Source organism: Lithobates pipiens, unplaced genomic scaffold (genome assembly GCF_037356315.1).
Source record: "Lithobates pipiens isolate NorthernLeopardFrog02 unplaced genomic scaffold, aLitPip1_a1.2 Scaffold_16, whole genome shotgun sequence".
NCBI classification, from domain to species: Eukaryota; Metazoa; Chordata; class Amphibia; order Anura; family Ranidae; genus Lithobates; species Lithobates pipiens.
In genome coordinates, this window is record NW_027507748.1 from 16446249 (window position 1) to 16468700 (window position 22452).

General features: G+C 41.9%; 1 protein-coding gene across 1 annotated transcript in view; it reads right to left on the minus strand.

The window, feature by feature from the left end:
• LOC143981632 (kinetochore protein NDC80 homolog) overlaps nucleotides 1-22452 on the minus strand; it is a 40873-nt gene that overhangs the window by 2648 nt on the left and 15773 nt on the right. The window contains exons 6-16 of the mRNA XM_077479624.1: nucleotides 20363-20465; nucleotides 19696-19782; nucleotides 18584-18677; nucleotides 16424-16530; nucleotides 15639-15783; nucleotides 13823-14028; nucleotides 11750-11899; nucleotides 9582-9671; nucleotides 6735-6827; nucleotides 6519-6649; nucleotides 1536-1638 (exon numbers count right to left, since the gene is read on the minus strand). Coding sequence (XP_077335750.1) covers nucleotides 1536-1638; nucleotides 6519-6649; nucleotides 6735-6827; nucleotides 9582-9671; nucleotides 11750-11899; nucleotides 13823-14028; nucleotides 15639-15783; nucleotides 16424-16530; nucleotides 18584-18677; nucleotides 19696-19782; nucleotides 20363-20465 — 1309 coding nt within the window. The remainder of the gene's footprint in view (nucleotides 1-1535; nucleotides 1639-6518; nucleotides 6650-6734; nucleotides 6828-9581; nucleotides 9672-11749; nucleotides 11900-13822; nucleotides 14029-15638; nucleotides 15784-16423; nucleotides 16531-18583; nucleotides 18678-19695; nucleotides 19783-20362; nucleotides 20466-22452) is intronic.

Below are 22452 nucleotides of genomic sequence, written 5' to 3' on the forward strand. Positions count from 1 at the left end.
AACTGGAGTGCAAAATCTGGTGAAGCTCTGCATAGAAAGCAATCAGCTTCCAGGTCTCATTGGCAAAGCTTAATTGAACAAGCTGGAGTTAGGAGCAGATTGGTCACCATACACAGCTGCACCAGGATTTTGCACGCTCTGGTTTTAGTAAATCAACCCCTCTGTTCCAGAACAAGCATGTGGACAGTGAAGCCTACTAGGCCTTGCAATTCTGGTTGGCTTTTTTTCCTCAGTACGGCTCCAGACAAAAAAAAAAAAAAAAAAAAAAAAAAAAAAAAAAAAAATTTAATTTATTGGTAGGGAAAGTTTATAATCTTTTTTTTTTTTTAATCACCCTCTCTCTGTTAAGGTTTTCCCTCATGTTCTGACTTGGTGATGGGGAACAATGGTCAATTCTCACAATATAATATATATATATATATAATTATAATATAATATATATATATATATAATTATAATATAATATATATATATATATAATTATAATATAATATATATATATATATATAATTATAATATAATATATATATATAATTATAATATAATATATATATATATATAATTATAATATAATATATATATATATATAATTATAATATAATATATATATATATATATAATTATAATATATATATATATATATATATAATTATAATATTATATATATATATATATATATATATAATTATAATATATATATATAATTATTATATATATATATATATATATATATATATATATATATATATATATATATATATATATATATATATATATATATATATATATATATATATATATATATATATATATATATATACATATATACATATATACATATATACATATATACATATATACATATACACACACACACACACTTTGGGTGGGGTAGCGGTTGATAAAAAATAAAAATAAACTGCTTATATATATATCGTTTAACAAATTTAGACAGATTCATAAATTTGGAAAAATATTCAAAATTGCCGAATATTCGTAAATTCAACAAATTCGGAAATCCAAAAACCTGAAATAACCAATAATAGCCAACTATTCAATTATAGGTATTGGAATTTCCCTTCAAATTTGGCTGCTCGTGAATGTAACAAATATGAATTTATCCGAAGTTATGAGTTATCCATAATAACGAATGTCATATCTAAAACAAATGGAACGTAACGAATAATAATAAAAACATATTATTATTATTTAGTTTTGTTCCATTTGTTTAGATGCGGCATTCTTTATTTCGGATAATTCGTAACTTCAGATAAATTTGTATTTGTTACATTTACCAACAGCCAAATTTGAAGGAAATTCCAATACCTATAATTTAATAGTTAGTTAGTATTAGTCATTTCAAATTTTTGTTCTAATTTTCAGATCTTCCTTTCCTTTTTTCAAATTTACAAAAAACAAATGAAAAAGAAAACAAATACATTTTTTGTCAGTGCACGTGTCTAATTGTGATCTCTTGGTCCCCAAACTGTTTTGTATTCATTGCAGATATTATTGTACTGTGGACAGTTCCTCACCTCTATTGCTCCCACATGAGAGGCCACACCGGTCACCACCCGAATCAGCTTATTGCCCACTTGTCTGGTCTCCTCTTCAGTCTGGTGCTCAACAAGCTGCAACCTGGAATGGGAAACTGAGATTGTGATCTCATACTGATGCCAATCTCAGGTGTACAGAACTTAAGAGTAATACATCTAATACTAGGTCATAGAGAAGGAAAATACAAAAAAACACCACACACACCTCCCACTATAAAACAGAATTTCAAAGTGGCAGTTTTGACGTATTTTATTCCATAGTATCCACACAAAATAAAAATTTGTAGCCTCATCACTTGTCATATGAATAAAATTTACAGACCCACAGTGCTAAAAGGGAATCTGATATTTCCAAGGATCCTGCAAATCGTTTTCTGTATATCCTACTGAAGAAGCTACCCTATTGGTAATGCGTATAGAAGGAGGAGCCCAGCCCTGAATCGTTACGTGATCGCATGAGTGGTGTGGTGAGCTCACAAGCGAGATATTAAGAAATGCGTTTTTTTATTCAACTTCTTGTAAGCGCAATTTTATGGGGGTATTTTTTGTTAGACTCACCCGGGACAGAGGCTTTGAGGGGATGGAATGCTAGCCTCTTTATTACTGATTATGGGTCCTGGTTATTAAGGGAACAATACTCTTTGTGAGGTGTATGCCTGGGGACCCTTGAGGTAATGTTACTTTGGATTCAAGTCCATGTCTCCCCAAGACACACCGACTCTGGAATCTCTGTATAGGGCCTATATGCCATATTAGGAATAGTGACTGCTTCACACTGTTGGGACTCATAGCAGATGCGGATGTCATCAACTCCAGCCACCTGTCTGGGGTTGTCTGCTATACGTGTGTATGTGTTCATTGTAAATAAGTCTAGTGTGGCCTCTAAGGGTCTTACACTAGAGGTCAACCGATATTGCTTTTTCTCTGGCCGATGCCGATATTTAGAAATCTCCGCGGCGGATGGCCGATATATGATGCCGATTTTTTTTGGGCCGATATGTTAGGCCGATTTAAAAAAAAAAAAAAATGTCCCTCTTCATCTCATAAAATGTAACAGTTAGACACCTTTCACACTGGGCGTTTTTCAGGTGCTTTTGGGCTAAAAATAGCACCTGTAAAGTGCCTGCAAAATGGCTCCCCTGCAGTCTGTGTGGAAGCCCCGAGTGTTGTCACACGCTGGCAGGACGTAAATAAATAAATAAATAAATAAATAAAAAAGTCCTGCAAGCAGCATCTTTGGAGTGGTGTATACCGCTCCTCCACCACTCCTGCCCATTTAAATTAATGGGCACCACTGCTGAAGTGCATGCAATGCGATTTGGCAGCGGCGCTTTACAGGCACATTTAACCCCTTCCTCGGGCGCTAGCTGGATTATAAGTGCCCCGCTAGAAGCCGAATAGCGCCGCTAAAACTGGCAGCGTTTTACCGTCAACGCCTGCCCGTGTGAAAGCAGCCTTAAGTAATACAGAAAATTTGTTACATTTAAACATTTATTAAACAAAACAAACATCCAATCAGTTCACTTGTATGTATAATTTAGAGAGAGATAGATTATATATACATACATACATACATACATACATACATACATACATACACACAAAACTTTTGGATGAAAAAAAAAAAAAAAGGCTAACTTTACGGTTTTTATTTATTTTTTTAATCATTAGTGTATTTTTTTCAAAAAATATTGCGTTTGAAAGACCACTGCGCAAATACCGTGTTACATAAAATATTGCAACAACTGCTATTTTATTCCCTAGGGTCTCTGCTAAAAAAATATATATCATTTTTGGGGGTTCCAAGTGATTTTCTAGCAGAAAATACAGAATTTTTATTTGTAAGCATCAAGTGTCAGAAAAGATTTGGTCTTTAAAATGGTTAAACTGAAAACTCTACACACAGAGTTGAGTTCATTCATAAGTAGAAACATTGTATCTCTTTGATCTTTTCTAGGCAGACTGCCCAGAGAGGAGAAACAAGTCCCTTCACTGATGTCTTCGAGCAACTTGAATTGACATCAGTTTCGGCCTTAGTGAGAGAAGAGGTAGTCAGCCTTACTCCAACGCTGACAGGGATATGGGATTTCCTGCCAGCAGCATCTGTGGAGTTACAAGCGTCTCCAGCTGAAGCGCTGGCAACCGGACAGAGGGTCAAAGACCTCTGCCCCTCACCGGGGCAGTCGGCGCCTCTCTACAGCGACAAGCTAATGTAGTGAAGCTTCTACTACCAGCTTTGCAACAGGGCAGAGTGCCGCTGGCCTCTGCCTAGCACCTACAGTTTCTTCTCAGCTTCAGGGAACGTTCTCGGTCTACCTGACCTTGGCTTGGTGTCAAAAGAGCCCCTAATTTTCCACTTCTTAATAAGTGATTAAACAGTACTGACTGGCATATTCAAGGCTTTGGGTATCTTTATATCCTTTTCCATCTTTGTAAAGTTTTATTACCTTGTTATGCAGGTCTTTTGACTGTTCTTTTCTACCTCCTCCTGGCTCAGTGTCTAGCCTGCTTAGTGCATCCATGCGAGAGCCAACAAACTCATTGACCATTTATACAGAGACACAATTGTGATTTAAAAAAGCCACAAATGTGGGAAAATAACTTTTAATTGCCATTTTAAGCTGTGTGTGCCACCTTCTGTGTCTGTACCAAGGCCAAACATTCCAGAGAATGTAAATTTTATCAGGGCCATTTGGATTTCTATTATTCAGATTTAAAAAGGATCCAAAAAACTATGCGATAATAAATGGCTTCATGTGATTGCTATCCTTAAATAAAAGGCTTGGTCGGTCATACTTTTAATATTAATGCCAAATTTTTTCAATTTTTGCCAGGGTATGCAAACTTATGAGCATGACTGTATATGCAATTTTGTTGTGTAGTGAATCACTGATAGGTGTACAGCAGCTCTTTCATATTTTTAGATTTCATATTTAAATTATTATTATTCATTAACATTACATTAATATTGAGATTTATGTATGTTTTAGTATACAGGTCACTGATTGTTTGCGTTAGGATACAAGGTAGCGCTGATCGTTTCACTTCGTTTATATTGTGGCAGCAATATTTTCTTTTTTTACAATTATTTTATTTATTTCAAGAAGCAACCAAAAACACACACTTTCTCCAGGTATGTCCAACAAGAATATGAAAATTATAGAACATAATAGCCAATTCTACAATTCCTGACAGACATCTGGACTCCCCACATTATTTCGCCATGCCTTGGTGTCTATTCCATCATATTGAACACTTATATGTTCCTATGCCTCAAATTTTCTCTAACTCGGTATTCTTATATATACACATTTTTTTTTTCTAAGGACAATGGAGGGGGTGAACAAGCCACCGAAAAGATCTTATTATTGCTCAATCTCGAAGAAAAAAAAAAAAAAAAAAAAAAAACAACAACGATTTAATTCCCACACATTTTACTAATTAGTTCATTAATGTTACTTTAAAAATTTAGTTTACCACATCGCTTTCAAACAAGGCTTGTCCCTCATCCGAAAAAATATACCTATTCCAAGAAGTCCATGTCTTATTATAGCTTTCTTTTTGATGGCGTTTAGTAAGAATTAACTCTTCCATTTTCTTAATTCCCTCCACCTTTTTAAACCACATTCCTACCGTAGACGCTTTAGTAGATTTCCAGCCTAAGGCCGCGTACACATGGGCGGACTGTTCGCCCAACTTTGTTCGTCAAACAGTTTGACAAACAGTCCGCTCAAAATTTGCATGAACGGACTTGACCACACACGATGAACGAACAGTCCGCTGAAACCGTGCGCGATGACGTGAACGGCACGTACGACGGGACGAAAAATACGACATCCTATACACTGCAATGCAACCTTCGGCGTGTAAATTCTTTCTGAGCATGCGCGAGACTTAGTTTGACGAACAAGCCTACACACGAGCGGACTGTCCGCTCAAACCAAGTTTCAGCGGACTGTCTAACGGGAATTCCGAAAAACTTTGTTCGTCAGACTGTCCGCTGAAACTGTCCGCTGAAGCCCACACACGAGCGGACTGTCCGCTGAAACACTGTTCAGCGGACAAAGTTGGGCGAACAGTCCGCCCGTGTGTACGCGGCTTAAGAGAATACAGGTCTTTGCTGCATCAAGCAGGTGGCACAGGGCTGAATTTTTATAAGTTTTATTAGGGATACTATATACGTGAAGCAAAAAAAATAATAATAATAAATAATAATAATAATAAATAATAATAATAATAAAAAAAGCTGGATCATTAGGAATTCTACTTTCCATAAATTTTTGAATTATTTGTTGAATCGTCTTCCAATAGTCTTCTCATTTTGGACATAGCCAGAAGACATGAAGAATTGTTCCTCTATCTTCCTGACATTTCTAGCATCGATCCGATAGAGAAGGGTATTTCTTTTGCAGTTTCACCGGGGTCGGATAACATCTAGTGAGGACTTTGTAGTTTGTCTCTTGCATCTTAGTACACATAGAAGATCCCCGTGTAAGACTAAAGCAATATTTTCAACTGTCATAAATGCGTCACATTCATGACAGCTGTGATAGCTAATGATCTGCGATTTTCTACAGCTACTCACATGGTACAGGGCGCTGTGATTGGCCCAGGTGCCATGTGTTAGCTGTGGGCCAATCACAGCTACTGGATCCACAATCCGTGGATGTACGCAATTGTGCCTGCACTTCCCGCAGTAAATGTACTGTGGCTGGTCAGCAAGTGGTTAAAGTAAGGCCTAAATGAAGGCTACTGGCAGCTACTCACATGCACACAAAATGATTTGCAGTACAGTATATAGAGACCAATGAAATGAACCTTGTGGTTCCCAATCCTCAGTATTATTATCAGATGGTAATCTTAACTCCATTAGGAGAATGTGGCTACACAAAGCTGTGCCTCTGCCCCTGCTGCTATCTCCCAAGGACAGAAGCTGTGTTAGAGCTTCTGCTCTGTACTTACGCCTGCTGGGTCCTCTCCAGGTCCTTCATCGCCTCATCCAGCCCTTTGCTTATTCCGGACTCCAGCAACTGGCGATGTTTATCTGCAGATTGCAGCTCAATTGCCCATTTCTTCTCCTGTTCTTCTGCATCCTGAGAAGATCACAATCATTAGTTGAATGGTGGGGGCACCAATTCCCATAATCCTAGCTTGCACACATCTAAACAAAGACTTTACCTGATTCTTCTGCAGTAAAAGCTCATCCAGCCTCTGGGCCTCAACCTTGTGTTTCTTCACATCATTCCTCTTATCAGAGTTCATGGATCTCAGCTACAGAAAGAAAGGACACAAATGAGCGTGCAATCTTTTCTACAATTATATTGGAGCAAATTAGTGGAAACTACCATTAAATCCTATTATTGCATTCCTTAACCACTTGAGATCCGCGCTATAGCCAAATGACAGCTACAGCGTGGATCTTCTTTTCCGGGACGACGTCAATAGACGTAGTCCCGTGTACGAACGGCCTGCGCGCCCTGTGATCGGCGAGTCCATGAGACTCGCCTGATCACCGATCCGTGCAAGGGGTCGATCCCGACCCCTTATCACGTGATCAGCTGATCATGTGATATAACCGAGCCCGTAATCGGCTATTATTCCTCCTCGCACTGACAGCGCGAGGAGAAAAAAAAAAGCCGATCACCGGCGGCCGTGATCGGGACATCAGTCCCGATCCCGACATCAGTCCCGATCACGGCCAGCCCTGCTAGCGCCCACCTGCCCCCTGCCAGTGCCCACCTGCCCCCTGCAGTGCCACACTTATTAAAAGTAAGTGCCCCCCGTCAGTGCCACCCAGCAGTGCCCACAGTGCCACCCAGCAGTGCCCACAGTGCCACCCAGCAGTGCCCACAATCTGCCTCAAAGGTGCTGCACCCCAGTGCCACATATCCGTGCCCAGCAGTGCCGCCCATCAGTGCCCAGCAGTCCCATCTATCAGTGGTACCTATCAGTGCCCATCCGTGCCATCTTATCTGTGCCCATCAGTGCCGCCTTATCTGTGCCCATCAGTGCCGCCTTATCTGTGCCCATCAGTGCCGCCTTATCTGTGCCCACCAATGCAGCCCATCAGTGCAGCCCATCAGTGCCCACCAGTGCAGCCCATCAGTGCACTTCAATGAAGGAGAAAAATGACCCGTTTGCAAAATTTTATAACAAACTATTAAAACATGATTTTTTTTTTTTTGCATCTTTTTTTGTTTGTTTAGCAAAAAATAAAACTCCCAGCTGTAATTAAATACCACCAAAAGAAAGCTCTATTTGTGGGAAAAAAAAATGATAAAAATTTCATTTGGGTACAGTGTTGTATGCCCGCGCAATTGTCATTCAAAGTGTATCAGCGCTGAAAGCTGAAAATTGGTCTGGGACTGAGGGGGGTTTAAGTGCCCAGTAAGCAAGTGGTTAAAGGGACACGAGAGATCTTGTACTGCCGGGTTATGATAGAAGCAGGAGTCTGATTCTGAATAGCCCAAGAACCACTTACAGATCTAGGAGGAATGTGCTCGGCAGGAAAGGGTTGCCTCCGATCCTTAAGACCACAGGCTTTAATGATGGTCTGTCTGATCCACTGAGAAATGGTAGAACAAGAAATTGGTTCACCTTTATGGAGACCTTCAGGAATGGCAAGACAGAGTCAGTCTTTCTGAAGATAGCAGTGGCTGCAAGATAATCTCTGAGAGCCCAAACTACATCTAGACCATGGAGGAAGAAGAACGTCTTTAGGTGAACTGAAGTTGGACAGAAGGACGATACGTTGGTTGAGGTGAAAGGCCAAACTACCCTAAAGCAGAGCTATACTCACCGATGCAGCTTCCTTGAGGTCCCCGCCTGGACGCTGACATCTTCAGACAGCCGGATTCCGGGTCTTGATCGCTGGTTGCTTTCTTTGGCAAGGCGGGGATGAGGTCCCTCCCCTGCATGTACTTAGTCAGATTCGGCATTGTTGATTTTGTACAACGAGCTGCACTGATGCCAGAGGGAATTTTCTACTCTTACTGGCCACAGTCTGGCCCCCCTAAAGCCTGAAGGACAGTAAATCGGTCCTTTGCTTCGAAAGTTGAGACCCCTGATCTACATCCAGTGGATGACATCATTGCTCACCCATTCAGTGTTTACACTTTCTGCAGTAGAACCTGAAGTAGCTGGAATTGTGAAAGGTGCCCAAGGAATGCAAACAGTAAGGCAGCTCCCACTGCATCGGCCCGAACAGTCTTGCTCAACAGACAGAGGTTTTCAGAGACAGAGCAAACACTGATGCAATGCCACTGCTCTGGACCTCTGCAGCAAACTTTTTTTTTTTATTGTATATCAAGAAAAACAAAACAGCAGTACACATGTACAAATTTAGTAAACAGGCAAAGGAAATAGAAGTTATAATATGAATGTGCCCAACGTGTACGTACTGCACCTCCGATCCTCAGCATTACACATTCCAGTAGTGATAGCAAAATCCCAGATAAACTATGTGGTATGCAGTACTCTAATGCTGATATCCAGTTTGCAGGCAACTTTTACCAGTACACAGACATCTGAAAAAAAACACCAGAAGGAATCCAGTACTTGAAAAATCACATTTTAGGCAAGCCCTGCAGTGTCCATCAGGGTTTGGGTACAGCACTCCAAATCAAAGGCTGATCCGGATGCCTGCTTATAGAGACCAGCTCAGCAGGAGTGCTGACAGAAGGAGAAAAAAAACCCCAAAAAACAGCAGAGCTGAAGAAATGTTTATTCTCCGGGCACACTAGCAAAAAACGAAGGAGCACTGGGAGGAGGGAATATCCAGGGCTAGCCTGTAATTTTTTTTGCAGTGTTCGATTCTCCTGTAGGAGGCAGTATAACCCGATCGTACAAGACTTCCTGTGTTCCTCAAGAGACTGAAAAGTAATGACAGCTAGAATTCAATTTGTCCCATTCATCCTCAAACCAGCACAATGAAAACAGAATCTGTCTAACCGTTACAGATGCAAGAAGAAAACTGTATTCTACATTGTATAAAGGATCTGTTTGATAATCAGAGCTCCATCCCACCTGCTCATTCACTTCCTGAATCTCCATCTTCTTATTAACAGCCTTCGTTATCTGATCTTCCGACTGTGTCAGCATCTCCAGCAAGGGGAGCTATAGAAAGGAAAGGACAAAGGATTAACGTATCAAAGAAGACTTAATAAAACTGCATAGAATTTCTGATACATTGTACTTGGTTTAGAAGTAAATGTTCACACTCCAGGCACGGTCTGCAGAGAAGACGTTTGCTTTCTGTGTGAAATCCGTCATCTCTGTACATGCTGACCGATGATCTCCAGCCCTGACTCAGTAGAGGGGTTTGGCAGACCATCGATCTCACACAGAGAGCCGCAGTCTTATCAGCAGATTGCTGCCTGGGGGAATGAACTTTGAGGATTTACTGAAGCGTATTTATAATTATATATATATATACACACACACACATACATACATACATACATACACACACACCTATATGTATGATTATTAATAAAAATATTATTTTTAATAATAATAATAATAATAATAATAATAATAATAATAATCTTTGTTTGCACCTTCACTATCTATTTAGTCTTAGGCCTCATGCACACGGGGCTTAAACTGATTGTAAACCTTCGTTTTTTTTCTTCATTTACAAAACATGCCATGCAGCCTTGCTCATCCTCTCCACAGGTCCCCTGCTGTGCAAAGCACAGAGCAGCCTTGATGATCCTCTCCACAGGTCCCCTGCTTCTGCTCCTGGCTCCTCCCCTCTGCCAGGTACCCCCCCCCCCCCACAACAAGCCACTTGCTATGGGGGCTCTCATGTAGTCTTCTCTCCCAAGCCGTACTTTGTGTGTCCATTGACACAGAGCTTGGCTTGCCCCTACCCCTCCTCACCGGTTGTAATTGACAGCAGCGGGAGACAATGACTCCTGCTGCCGTCTCTGAGCCAATGAGGGAGAGAGTTGAGAGAGACCCTGCTCTCATGTACATTGCTGGATAGAGATTGGGCTCGGTTAAGGGGTGGAGCATTGAAGGTTTTTACCTTAATGCAGAGAATGGTAAAAAAAACATCAGCCTTTACAATCACTTTAAAAAAAATTGCCTCTTATAGGCATCTGGTATTTTTTCAGCCTGCAAAAAGCACCTCTACGATAGCCTGTGTGTCCATGCATGTAAGGGGTTTACAGGCATGTTACACATGTTCAATAAGAGCAAAAAAAAAAAAATTGTAATATCAGGTTAGAAATTCAAAGCACACTTCCTTTGTCTAATCATCCCTTCTCATTCTTAACTTGGGAATGCAGATAATTAATGTCTGTGTTGTGGTGATAGGAGGATTTGAGTAACGCAAAAAACCAAAAAAAAAAAAAAAAAAAAAAAACACCCAAGTGGACAGGGCTGACACCCCAAAGCCGTTGTGTGTTGGCCCAGAACAGGAGCCGTGTGCATTTCGGGCAGAAGAATCTTCCTGTACTTTCAGGATCTTTATAGGGATAAAACCTTTAGCAATATACATGTATTATGCCGCGTACACACGGTTGGAGAATCCGTCGGAATGCGTCCTATCGGACCGTGTCGTCAGATAATTTGACTGTGTGTGGTATGCATCGGACTGATTCCGTTGGACCCAATTTTCCAACATGTTGGAAATATTTCCCGACCAACTGGGCCGGTCGGACATAATCCGATCATGTGTAGCGAATTTTTATCGGACCAAGTGCCACGCATGCTCAGATCAAATTCCTACATCAAAGCTATTGGCTACTAGCCTGAATCTAGTCCCATCGTAACGCAATTACGTCATCACCTTCTGAAAGATCTGATTTTTCGACAACTTAGTCCGACCGTGTGTATGCAACAGTTTCGGACACAATCCGTCAGACTAAATATGACGGACAAAATCGACGGATTTGGTTGTGGAAATCTCCAACCGTGTGTACAGGGGCTTATAGAGATGCGCTCCAAAGCTGCCCCCTCAAAGTCAAAGATTATTACTGATTAGGAAGATGCTCCCAGTAATGAAAGGCAGGATCTGTGCCCGCGCCTCAGTTCCAGTATTTTCATGGTTTTGAAATTTCCATGGGCTTCAGTCAAGAACACTTCTTGCCTCAAAAGATGTCTAGATGAAGGCCAATGTGAACAGAGACGTGTACTCTAATAGCACAACGTTGTTGCCTACAGGTGATCCACCCCGGGATCCTTACATTGATCTGGTTTCGGCAGTGGTGGAGACTCTCCTCGCTGTCTAGGTTACAATCGATCTGGAGGTCGTAACCGTGGGCGTTTTCTGCGGTGGAAGGAATGATGCGTAATTTTCGAGCCAACTTGTAAAACTCGGCTATCTCTGTGTCCACCTGAAGAGAAACAAAAAAATATGTGTGGGAGTCAGTGCAATCAGAATTGACCAAACATGGCTTGTACAGCTCGGTTTCTATCTACAGTTGTGCTCATAAGTTTACATACCCTGGCAGAACTTATGATTTATTTTTTTGGCCCTTATTTAGAGAATATGAATGATAACACAAACTTTTGACTCATGGTTAGTGTTTGGCTGAAGCCATTTATTATCAACTGTGTTTAATCTTTTTATATCATAATGGCAACAGAAACTACCCAAATGACCTTGATCAAAAGTTTGCATACCCTGTAATGTTTGGCCTTGGTACAGACACAGAAGGCGGCACACACAGGTTAAAATGGCAATTAAAAAAGGTTAATTTCCCACATTTGTGGCTTTTTAAAATCACAATTAATGTCTGTGCATAAATAGTCAATGAGTTTGTTAGCTCTCACATGGCTGCCCTAAGCAGGCTAGACACTGAGCCATGGGGAGGTAGAAGAGAACAGTCAAAAGACCTGTGTAACAAGGTAACGAAACTTTAAAAAAATGGAAATAGATATCCAAAGACTTGAATATGCCAGTCAGTACTGTTCAAACACTTAAGAAGTGAACATCGTTTGGGGATTTCTTGATACCAAGCCAAGGTCAGGTAGAGCAAGAAAGATTTTGATGATGTTACGCCGAGTTAATGGATACCTCACATGTCACGCTTTAATATTGAGTCTGCCCATGGAATTATTATTATTATTATTATTCAAATAGCACCAACAGTTTACGCAGTGCTTTACAATGTAGGGAGGGGGGAAAACACCACAAATTACAGTACAGTTCAATACAAAAGGCACAGGAGGGCCCGGCTTGTAGAGCTTACATTCTAAAGGGAGGGGGTGGTGGTACAAAAGGCAATAGCTGCAGAGAATGATTTGATGGGGGTGGAATCTTGGAAAACTACGGTGCTTAAAATTCTCCATAGGCAACACTTTAAACGCCTTTACAGGTTACCAGTTTAGAGTTGCACAGGAGGTCTGGTGCTAGAATTAAGGCAGCTGGCGAATCCCAACTTGGAAGTCGGAATGACGCGCTGCCCCGACTGATGGCAATGACGTCAGCGGAGAGCGGACTTCAGACCGAATTGCACTCCTGTGACCCATAGGAGAAGCCCAGCCTAAAAATCTCAGGCTGGACTTCTTCTTTAACGTCTCTCGCTCTGACTGCGATCACCGTTTACATTTGTGTGCAGGGGTAATTATGTGTTCGCATTTGCTCGCAAGCGGGGTGGGACGGGGCGCTTAAATATATATTTTTTTTAATTGTTAAATTTTATGCCAAATTTTTTTTTTGTACCAACTTTATTGCCATCACAAGGGATGAACAACATCCCTTGTGACAGCATGGGCTGGGACAGGTCCTCTTTATGGAGAGATTTGGGGTCTATTAGACCCTAAATCTCTCCTTGGGCCCCCCCCCCATGCAGCCGATTAGACACAGATTGGTCCGTTCGGCTGCTTTCCTGGCCACCAAATAAACAAAAGGGCGGGACAGAAATTACATCAGTTACTCTTGCTTTGTACAGGGCAGCCATCACTGCATCATTTCCGGCCTCTGCAATGGGATAGGAGAGCCCGGGAGAGACGGTACGACCCCTGTTCCGCCACCCGCAGAAGTGATTGAGTGGTTAATTAGCCACACAGATCCCTTCTGCCTGAAAGAGATTCCTTGAAAATGATACCGAGATGAAGCCGGTAGATGCAGGCATCATCCCGGTAGAACCACAAACCCGAGGACGTACAGGTACATACCTTGGGTGGGAAGTGGTTAATATGGAGGACACGTGAGGTGGCCTGTGGCTTTCCAGCTTTGTCTGGGTGCTTCAAACTGAGATCTGACTGCAATGTACTGAAGTGAATTTGTAGTCAAATACAATAAAGGTCATTACCGATTCTTTGAGCTTGGCGTATTTGAGCTCTTCGCCCCATAGAATCTGCTTAGCATCATCCAGCTCTTTGCTCAGTTTGCCATGCGTCTCCTTCAGCTCGTTCTCCTCGTATTTGATCCTCTCTATATCGGCTACAGAGTATTTCTGGTGGTCCAGGATGTTCTTCAACCTCAGGTTCTCCTGCTTCATCGCTTCATACTCCAGCTCTGGAGAAGAGAGGAGAACATGTTAAAAAAAAAAAAAAAAAAAAATTAAAAAAAAAGTTCTATTCCGTCTGTCTCTACTTCTTGTATATTTGAAGGGTATCAGACAGAACAGGAAGTGAAGGGAAAAATTCCCTCACTGGGGCACAACAAGCACACGGGGAAAAAAATAAAATAAAAAATAAAATAAAAGATTCCAGTAAAAAGGGAATAAGTGTTAGAACTCTAGTTGGTTTTTAATACTAAGCAAGAACAAATGAGTCAATGGACTTAGCAGCTGGCCAATTATATTCACACTGGTTGCAGTCACTATCAGTTACTCTCAACCAAATCAGGCCAGCCCTTAAATAAATACATTTAAAAAAAGAAAAAGAAAAAGAAAAAAGGACCCAGAGTTAAAGATCACATGTACAAAGCCTAAAGGAGAGTATCATTAAAAAGGTCTAGGAGTCCAAAATCTTTCAATATTGTTATTAGTTCATAACATGAAAACCTAAAAAAACAACCAGTGCATTCTAGGGGCTCAAACGTGTGCCCCCTTTAAGGCTCAGATAAGCCGATACACTAATCCTGGGTATACTTTAGGCTGGATAGAGTTAGATGCTCAAAGGGGTACTTTAACATAGGGTGACACTAGGAAAGTACCAATTGTGGGGTGCCAATGTCCCAAAATTAACTAAATTGAAAATAAACCTAAAAGAGATGGACTTTATATTATAGGCACCCAAATAAAGACCTAATAAAATGTTTTTCTTGTTTTATTAAAAATACATTAAAAAAAAAAGTTAAAGTATAGTTATTATAATAGTATACCCTATACATATAGACATTGATATCACATAGTAACCATATTCATAATCATAAGTCGGGAGCGATTCCAAAAGCACTGTCTGATATGGGTATCTGGAGTGTTGTTTATCTAAGTCTACATCCGGGTATATCAGAAATTTCAATTCAGAGGCTCGACATGTTGCATGTGAATCACGCTTCCTCAGGAGCAGCAATTTTCACGATAGTAGGAGGCTAAAAATACATAATAAATGCCACGCAGCCTGGGCAATTGCGCAGGGCTCTCAGCGTGGAAATATGTAATATAGTGATGTAGCCTCAAAAAACAAACGGATTAGACTTCAAAAAACTTTTCATAATAAAAAGTGATGAATGACCATAAAGACAAGCAGATGATCTCATCAATTTCTTATAGGCAGAAGCAAGGGTAATAGAGGACCCATCCAATATTCTAATGCCTTGTCAATAAAACGAACGCGTCACCACACAGCATCACATCATCACCGTTCGGATAGACACGACAACTGCAACAATTCGCAATTGTCATCTCTATCCAAACGGTCATGATTTGATGCTGTGTGGTGACACGTTCGTTTTATTGATAAACCCAGGAGAGATCATGCACCTTCTTGGACTTAACTCATAGTGGGTGTTCACTTTTTACAAATACCACCTGACAAACTGCTTTCAGCTAAACTTTACAACAAGAGGCAGAATCAGAAAGTGCAATCAGATGCTCAAGACCAAGAACCCCAGCGACCAGTCTTGTTAAATCTGATTGGTTGTTGTGTGTTGCTCAGGCAGGATTCTGCACATGCACTCACCCGTGGCCTCCAGCTCCTCGCTGACGCTGCCGACACGCTGGTCCAGCAATGCAGAATGAGACTCCATCTCGGTCAGGTAATGCTGATATTTCTGGATGTCGGTCTGCAGGGAGGCCTTCAGTTTCCTCATGGAGGCCAATCGGTCCTGAAACAGCAAAATACATCAGATTGATACAGATCAAACCACCGGTATCCAGGCGAAACGTGCCTGGGGGGCACCACTTTCAACTATTGTCCTATATAAGGATGCTCCCTCTGGAGAGATTGAAAGATACACATTCTGCATAACCACGCCATCTGTTATGCAAAGTCACATTTGCATAATAGTCAGTCCAACTCCATTGGGGAGAAGGGGGGTGAAGGTTTCTTGTCTTTCCACAGAAGCTACATAAAAGTTGATGTTGGCAGGTGAGAGGAGGGGCAGAGGAGCTAGGCCAGCTCAGACAGTAATTGGCCACTTCTAGAAGAGCAGAGGGCTATGACATGTAAGGAGTGAGAGGTCTAGCAAGTTCTAAAAAGGCACATCGCAAGTGATTTAAAAAATTAAAAAAAATAAAAAATTTCTGTGCTTTTACCTGCAATTTTTTATGATTTCCAACAGAATCTCTGTAATGAGGGTAAAAAAAACCTGGGGAATCCTGCTGTGCAAGAGTGACACCTTGATCTTGTTGAAACAAAAGGCTGCTGCACAATACAAGGAATCCACTGCCAAGCCAGGTTAGAGCTGGCTCTCAATCTGCCCATCCTAAGATATGGAAATGCACCCAGAAGACCCCGCCACTTACCGGCTCTCGCTCCTTTTCTCTCTCCAGCTTCTCAATTTCTTCCGCCAAGCTCCGAGTCTCCGCCTGCAGCGACTCCAGGTGACACTCGTCCACAGCATACAGCGCCTCTGAAGAAGATACAGCTGCCAGTCAGAAGCCAGTATGCACAGTTCAAGTCACATATTGAGGCCACATTTGTACACGAGTGTCATGTTTTTGATCTTTTTTGGGCGTTTTGTTGCTCGTTTTTAAAGCATTTTTTTTTTAATTGTTATATATATATATATATATATATATATATATATATATATATATATATATATATATATATATATATATATATATATATACACATATACACACACACACATACATATACACACAAAAATTGTTTAAATATTAGCCAATAATCCACTTATTTATATATTTCTTATTTAGTTAGGCCCCTTTCACACTGGGGGGGTTTTCAGGCTAAAAATAGCACCCGTGTAGCGCCTGAAAAAAACGGCCGCTTTCACACTGGAGCGGTGCGCTAGCAGGAAGGTAAAAAAAATAAAAAAATAAAAAAGTCCTGCTAGCCGCATCTTTGGAGTGGTGAAGGAGCGGTGTATTCACCGCTCCTACCCATTGACATCAATGGGACAGTGCGGCTATACCGACGGCAAAGCGGCGCTTTTAACCCTTTTTCAGCCGCTAGCGGGGGTTAAAACCCACAGACCGCCGCTAAAATGACGGTAAAGCGCCGCTAAAAATACCGATGGCTGCACCGCCCCAGTGTGAAAGGGGCCTTAGGGGGTTAGGAGTTGGGGTTAATTTATTTCTGTGTTACCCAAAAGTGGAACTTCCGCTTTAAGCATTCCTCACCCCCTGACGTGCCACATTTGGCATGTCATTTTGGGGGGGGTACTTAGACTAGGACTTCCTGTTCCCACTTCCTTCGCTTGGCCACCTAGGCAACTCCTCCTCTCTCCCAAGGCGGCCCCTCCCTGCCAGCAATCTTCTGAGACACGTGACAGGTCCCAGAAGATTGGCTGGCCACTAGCAGAGCACAGCGTGACTCGTGCAAGCGCAGTGTGTGCCCGGCCTCGAAGCCGAAAGCGGTCATGGCCGGGTGCCCACAGTCGCTATGATGGCGCCAGCAGAGAAGGGGGAGAGGATCGAGGCTCCGGGTGGCCGCATCGCTGGACTGTGGGACAGGCGAGTGTCTGTTTACTAAAATATAAAAAAAAAAAAAAAAAAGTCAGTAGCTACACTTTTAATAAAACTTTAAAAAAAAAAAGTGTGGAACTCCGCTTTAAAGTGTTACTAACCCACAACAGTAAAATCTGTATATGGAGTAAAGCATGCCTGTTATACTCACTGCGGAACCTAAGGGGTTAATCCTTTGCATTGTGTATAAAGGCCGTTTGATCCTCCTCTTCTGCTCCCCCATCCCCCCCCCTTCCACTGTCTCCAATATATTTCCTGATATTTACAGAGATAGGGGGACAGGCTGCACATGCTCACTTTGGTGTGTACTGCTAGAGTATTTTGTTTCTTGGGAAAGTGCATGTGATCAGCACAGGGCCAATCAGCACCGTCCAGACAGAGGGTCAGGCATCCAGCATCCTCAGAGAACAGTCAGAGCAGTATGAAAACTCCTCCTACAAGCTTTAACCAGGTAATGATAGAAGTCACAAGACTGCTGTATACGGCTGATGAGAAAAGGTATTTAGTAGTCTACATTTACTAAAATAATTGCATTTCTATGTTCTGTGTACTGTGGGAAACCAGATATAGTAAATGCAGGGTCCTGGGTTTAGTAAAACTTTAAAGGTTATTTATTATTTTGTATGTATTATATTTGTTAGTGGTTAAATTATTTGTTTTTTCTTATTATGTATTTATCTTTTGTTAGGGGTTAATTTATTATTCTTTTGGGGGTGGGGTTAGGGGCTAAGGCATTTTTTAATGCATTATGTATGGGTTTGGGGTTGCGCTATTGTACACAGTGCTAAGCACCACTACCTTGCTGGGAGGGGAAAAATGCACCATGTGGTTTGCAGGGCATTGTTCAGGGTTTTTTCTTCCTGAGCGTTTTGGAGCTTCGAGCTACGATACATCGGGGTGTGAATGGGGTCTGAGGGACGTCAGCTAGCAGACAGACTGAGATTAGAAGAACAGCTCGGGAACACCACTTACTGAGTCTGGCGCAAACCTCTGCGTCCGCTTCCTCGTATGTGTCACTGCCCTCCATAAACTGATCATAGCACTTCACAGTGTAGTCCAGGAACACCTACAACCACACAAAAGAAGAAGATTACAGACCTGACCTGGGATAGGTTTGCATTTAAAAAAAAAGACCCTGTCACCAGACCATTCATTTCAACAAAAGACACATGCATTTACCCCATTTTAGGTATGTTATGTACTGGTATAATCCTCCCTTGTGTAGACATCCAAATGTTCGGATACTGCTGCTGGGCGCCATCTTGGATGTGATGTCAGCAGCCTTAGCAATCACTCAACTGACATTTTATAGTATTTTTCTTTGCGCCTCCCACAGAAGCTACGTAAAAGGTTATGTAGGGAGGTGAAGGCCGGAGGAGCAGGCGCAGCTCAAAAAGCAATTATACCTACCCAGGAGAGGGCTATGATGAGGAGAGGGCTATGATGATATGCAAGGAGGGGGCGTACTAGGAAATTAACCATCCTGCAATAATCACATTTTCTAGCAAGTTTAAAAAGCACATTGTGAGCAAAATGAAAAACATTTTAAGTTGGTGACAGGGTCTACTAAAAGCAGAGCAAAATTTATTTGGAAAAGTTGAAGAATACACAGCTAAAGATGCAAGAAGGAGAAATTGGACCAGTGGAGTGACCACTCTGACCAGAGATATGAGAGACAGAAGGACCCATGAACCATCTCTGACCAGAGGTATGGGGGGGGACAGAAGGACCCATGAACCATCTATGACCAGAAGTTAGAGGGACAGAAGGACACATTACCCACCTATGACCAGAGGTTAGAGGTATAGGATATATGATCCATCTATGACCAGAGGTTAGAGGTATAGGATATATGATCCATCTATGACCAGAGGTTAGAGGGACAGAAGGACACATGACCCATCTATGACCAGAGGTTAGAGGGACAGAAGGACACATGACCCATCTATGACCAGAGGTTAGAGGGACAGAAGGACACATGACCCATCTATGACCAGAAGACCCCTGTATGACCAGAGGTCGGAGGAACACATGAACCTTGTATGGTCATAGATACAGGATAAAGAGGGACAAAGGTGACCTACCTGATTGAAGTCAATCCCATTCTCACTTTGTGCACCTAACTGAGGCTCCTCAAACAAATGATTCTCCTGCTGTATTGCACACATCAGCTGATAAAGAAAAAAAAAAAAAAAAAAAAAAAACACACACACATTTAAATTTCAGCAGACTGACATAAGAAGAGTCTTGACAAATTAATTGCAGAACATCATTTAATCCGTGTGATCAATGTATCTATGACTAGAGATCCTAAAAGGTACAGAGCCACTTGGATTGGCTCTGTAAACAGTGTTCGCAGTAACAAAGTTCACAGAATATAACATTAACAACAGGCGCTGGGTATAACAGTTTACCACTTTGCCATTTAAACACGTGCGGTGGCAAAAGGATGGGCTTTAACACCTGCACATAGGCGTCACTGAGCAGCCTAGGTTTCTGTGCTGAACGAGCAATAACTGTGTTTCCAGCACAGAGACTGAGCTGTCAAAGACAGCTCTTGGTGCCCGCTAACTATCAGTAGCTGGGGTGACCAGCTACCAATCATGTGACCACTTTGACAGCCAATCACATTGGTCACATGATCTCCAATCCCTCCCTCCCCCCTGGGCATTCAGAACTTTTTAAAGGGACACCAGGGGAGGATGAGAAGGGGGTTAAAGGAAATTCAGTATCCATATTGAAAGTTGTTACCTTAACGCAGTCTATTAGCCAGACTAGAGCCGCCACAATCTGCGGCCAGGTGTGGGGGGCTCCGACTGTGTACATGGAGCTTTTTGAAAGCACAAAAGGGTACCTGGAGGAAGAGAAAACAAAAGAAATGTAAATAAAAAATAAATAAAAATGACATACCAGCTGCCACATTTCTAGGAAGGAGAGGGGTGGAGGAGCTAGGCCAGCACAGACAGTGTTTAGACAATCCCAGCAGTAATAAAAGGCCAATTCCGTATTAAAGAGCGATTACCTTATTAGATTGTAAGCTCTCAGGAGTAGGGCACTCATAACCTTCTTGTATTGTAACTGTACTGTTTTTTCTTTACAATGTAAAGTGCTGCACAAACTGTTGATTATAATACAGGATTTATATTAAAGTCAAAACTCTTACAACAATACAATGGAAGGTATTATACAGAGGGGTCCATCTGTATTGCCATCAGTAGTCTTGAATCTGTTCACTGCCATCCCTCACCAGGTACCATTTCTAAAGCACCGAGTGCGGTCTGCAATGAACGGAAAGCCTGCACCACTGTACAGGCATACCCCACTTTTAAGTACATAATGGGGTTTATTTACTAAAGTTGGAAAGTGCAAAATCAGGCTCACTTCTGCATAGAAACCAATGAGCTTCTAACCTCAGCTTGTTCAATTAAGCTTTGGTAATAAAACCTAAAAGCTCATTGGTTTCTATGCAGAAGTGAGCCTGATTTTGTACTTTCCAACTTTAGTAAATAAACCCCATTGTGTACTTAAAGTGGTTGTAAACCCTTACAACACACTTTGGCCTACAGGTAAGCCTAGATTAAGGCTTACCTGTAGGTCCAAGAAATCTCCTAAACCTACACGCTTTAGGAGATATTTGCCGAAAGACAGGCACCGCTGTCTACGGTACGCAGGCGCACTGAGCGCAGCACAGTCAACGACTTAGATGCCGTGCGTGTCGGCTCCCGTGGCATGCGCGGGAGTGACGTCATCGCGGCTTCGCCGAATGACAGCGGCGGAGCAGCGAGACCCACCGAGAAGATGGATGCGCCGGACTACAGGGGACAGCGGTGACTTCGCTGGCTCCTGTGTCAGGTAAGTGACACATAATGGACTACTATAACTCATCAGGGTTTACTTTCTCTTTAAAAGCGGGGTATGCCTGTATAGAGTCGATGCTGGCATTCCTAGAAATTATTGCCTCCTAGTGGTAGATTGTGGTATTAATATTTCAGCACAGGACCGCACAGTAACGCCTTTTTAAATCAAATTATTCTCAGGTTTCATTCCATTGCATCTCCTAATAGAAGAGGATTATTCCTCATTTTAGACCCCTTTCACACTGGGGCGTTTTTCAGGTGCTTTAGCGTTAAAAAAAAGCGCATGAAAGAAGCCGCAACGTCAATGTGAAAGCCCGGGCGCTTTCACACAGAGGCGCTGCGCTGGCAGGGCATCAAAAAAATTCCTGCAAGCAGCTTCTTTGCAGCGCTTTTGGAGCAGTGAATACACCACCCCTAAAGCGCCCCTTCCCATTGAAATCAATGGGAAGTGCCTGCAAAACACCTGAAAAGCGCTTTTGGCAGCGTCGCTTTGTGGGCGCTTTTAACCCTTTATTTAGCTACTAGCAGTGGTTAAAAGCGCCTCACTATCGCTCGAAAAACGCTGGTAAAGCACCGCTAGTTTAACCAGTGCTTTACGAGCGTTTTTCGGGCGCTGGCAGTTTGAAAGGGCTCTTGAAGCACTCGGGCTTTCACATTGGGATTGCAGATGAGGCTTCTTTCAAGCGCTTTACAGGTGCTTTTTTTTTAACGCCTGAAAAACGCCCCAGTGTGAAAGGGGTCTTAGAGCAGTGGTAGGAGCCATGGAAATCATTACTTTATGCTCCAAAAGCCACATCCAGAACTGGGGCTGTATATTGCAAATATAAAACCATTTTAGACTGTATACAGCCGTTTCGGGCTTTTTGGCCATCATTAGTGCAGTGTATGGAAACCATGGCTCCTTTGGAGTAATACTCGGGACTCAAGACCGTGTGACCATACTGCATAAGGGACTAAAGCAATCAATCAAAAAGCCCTTCAACC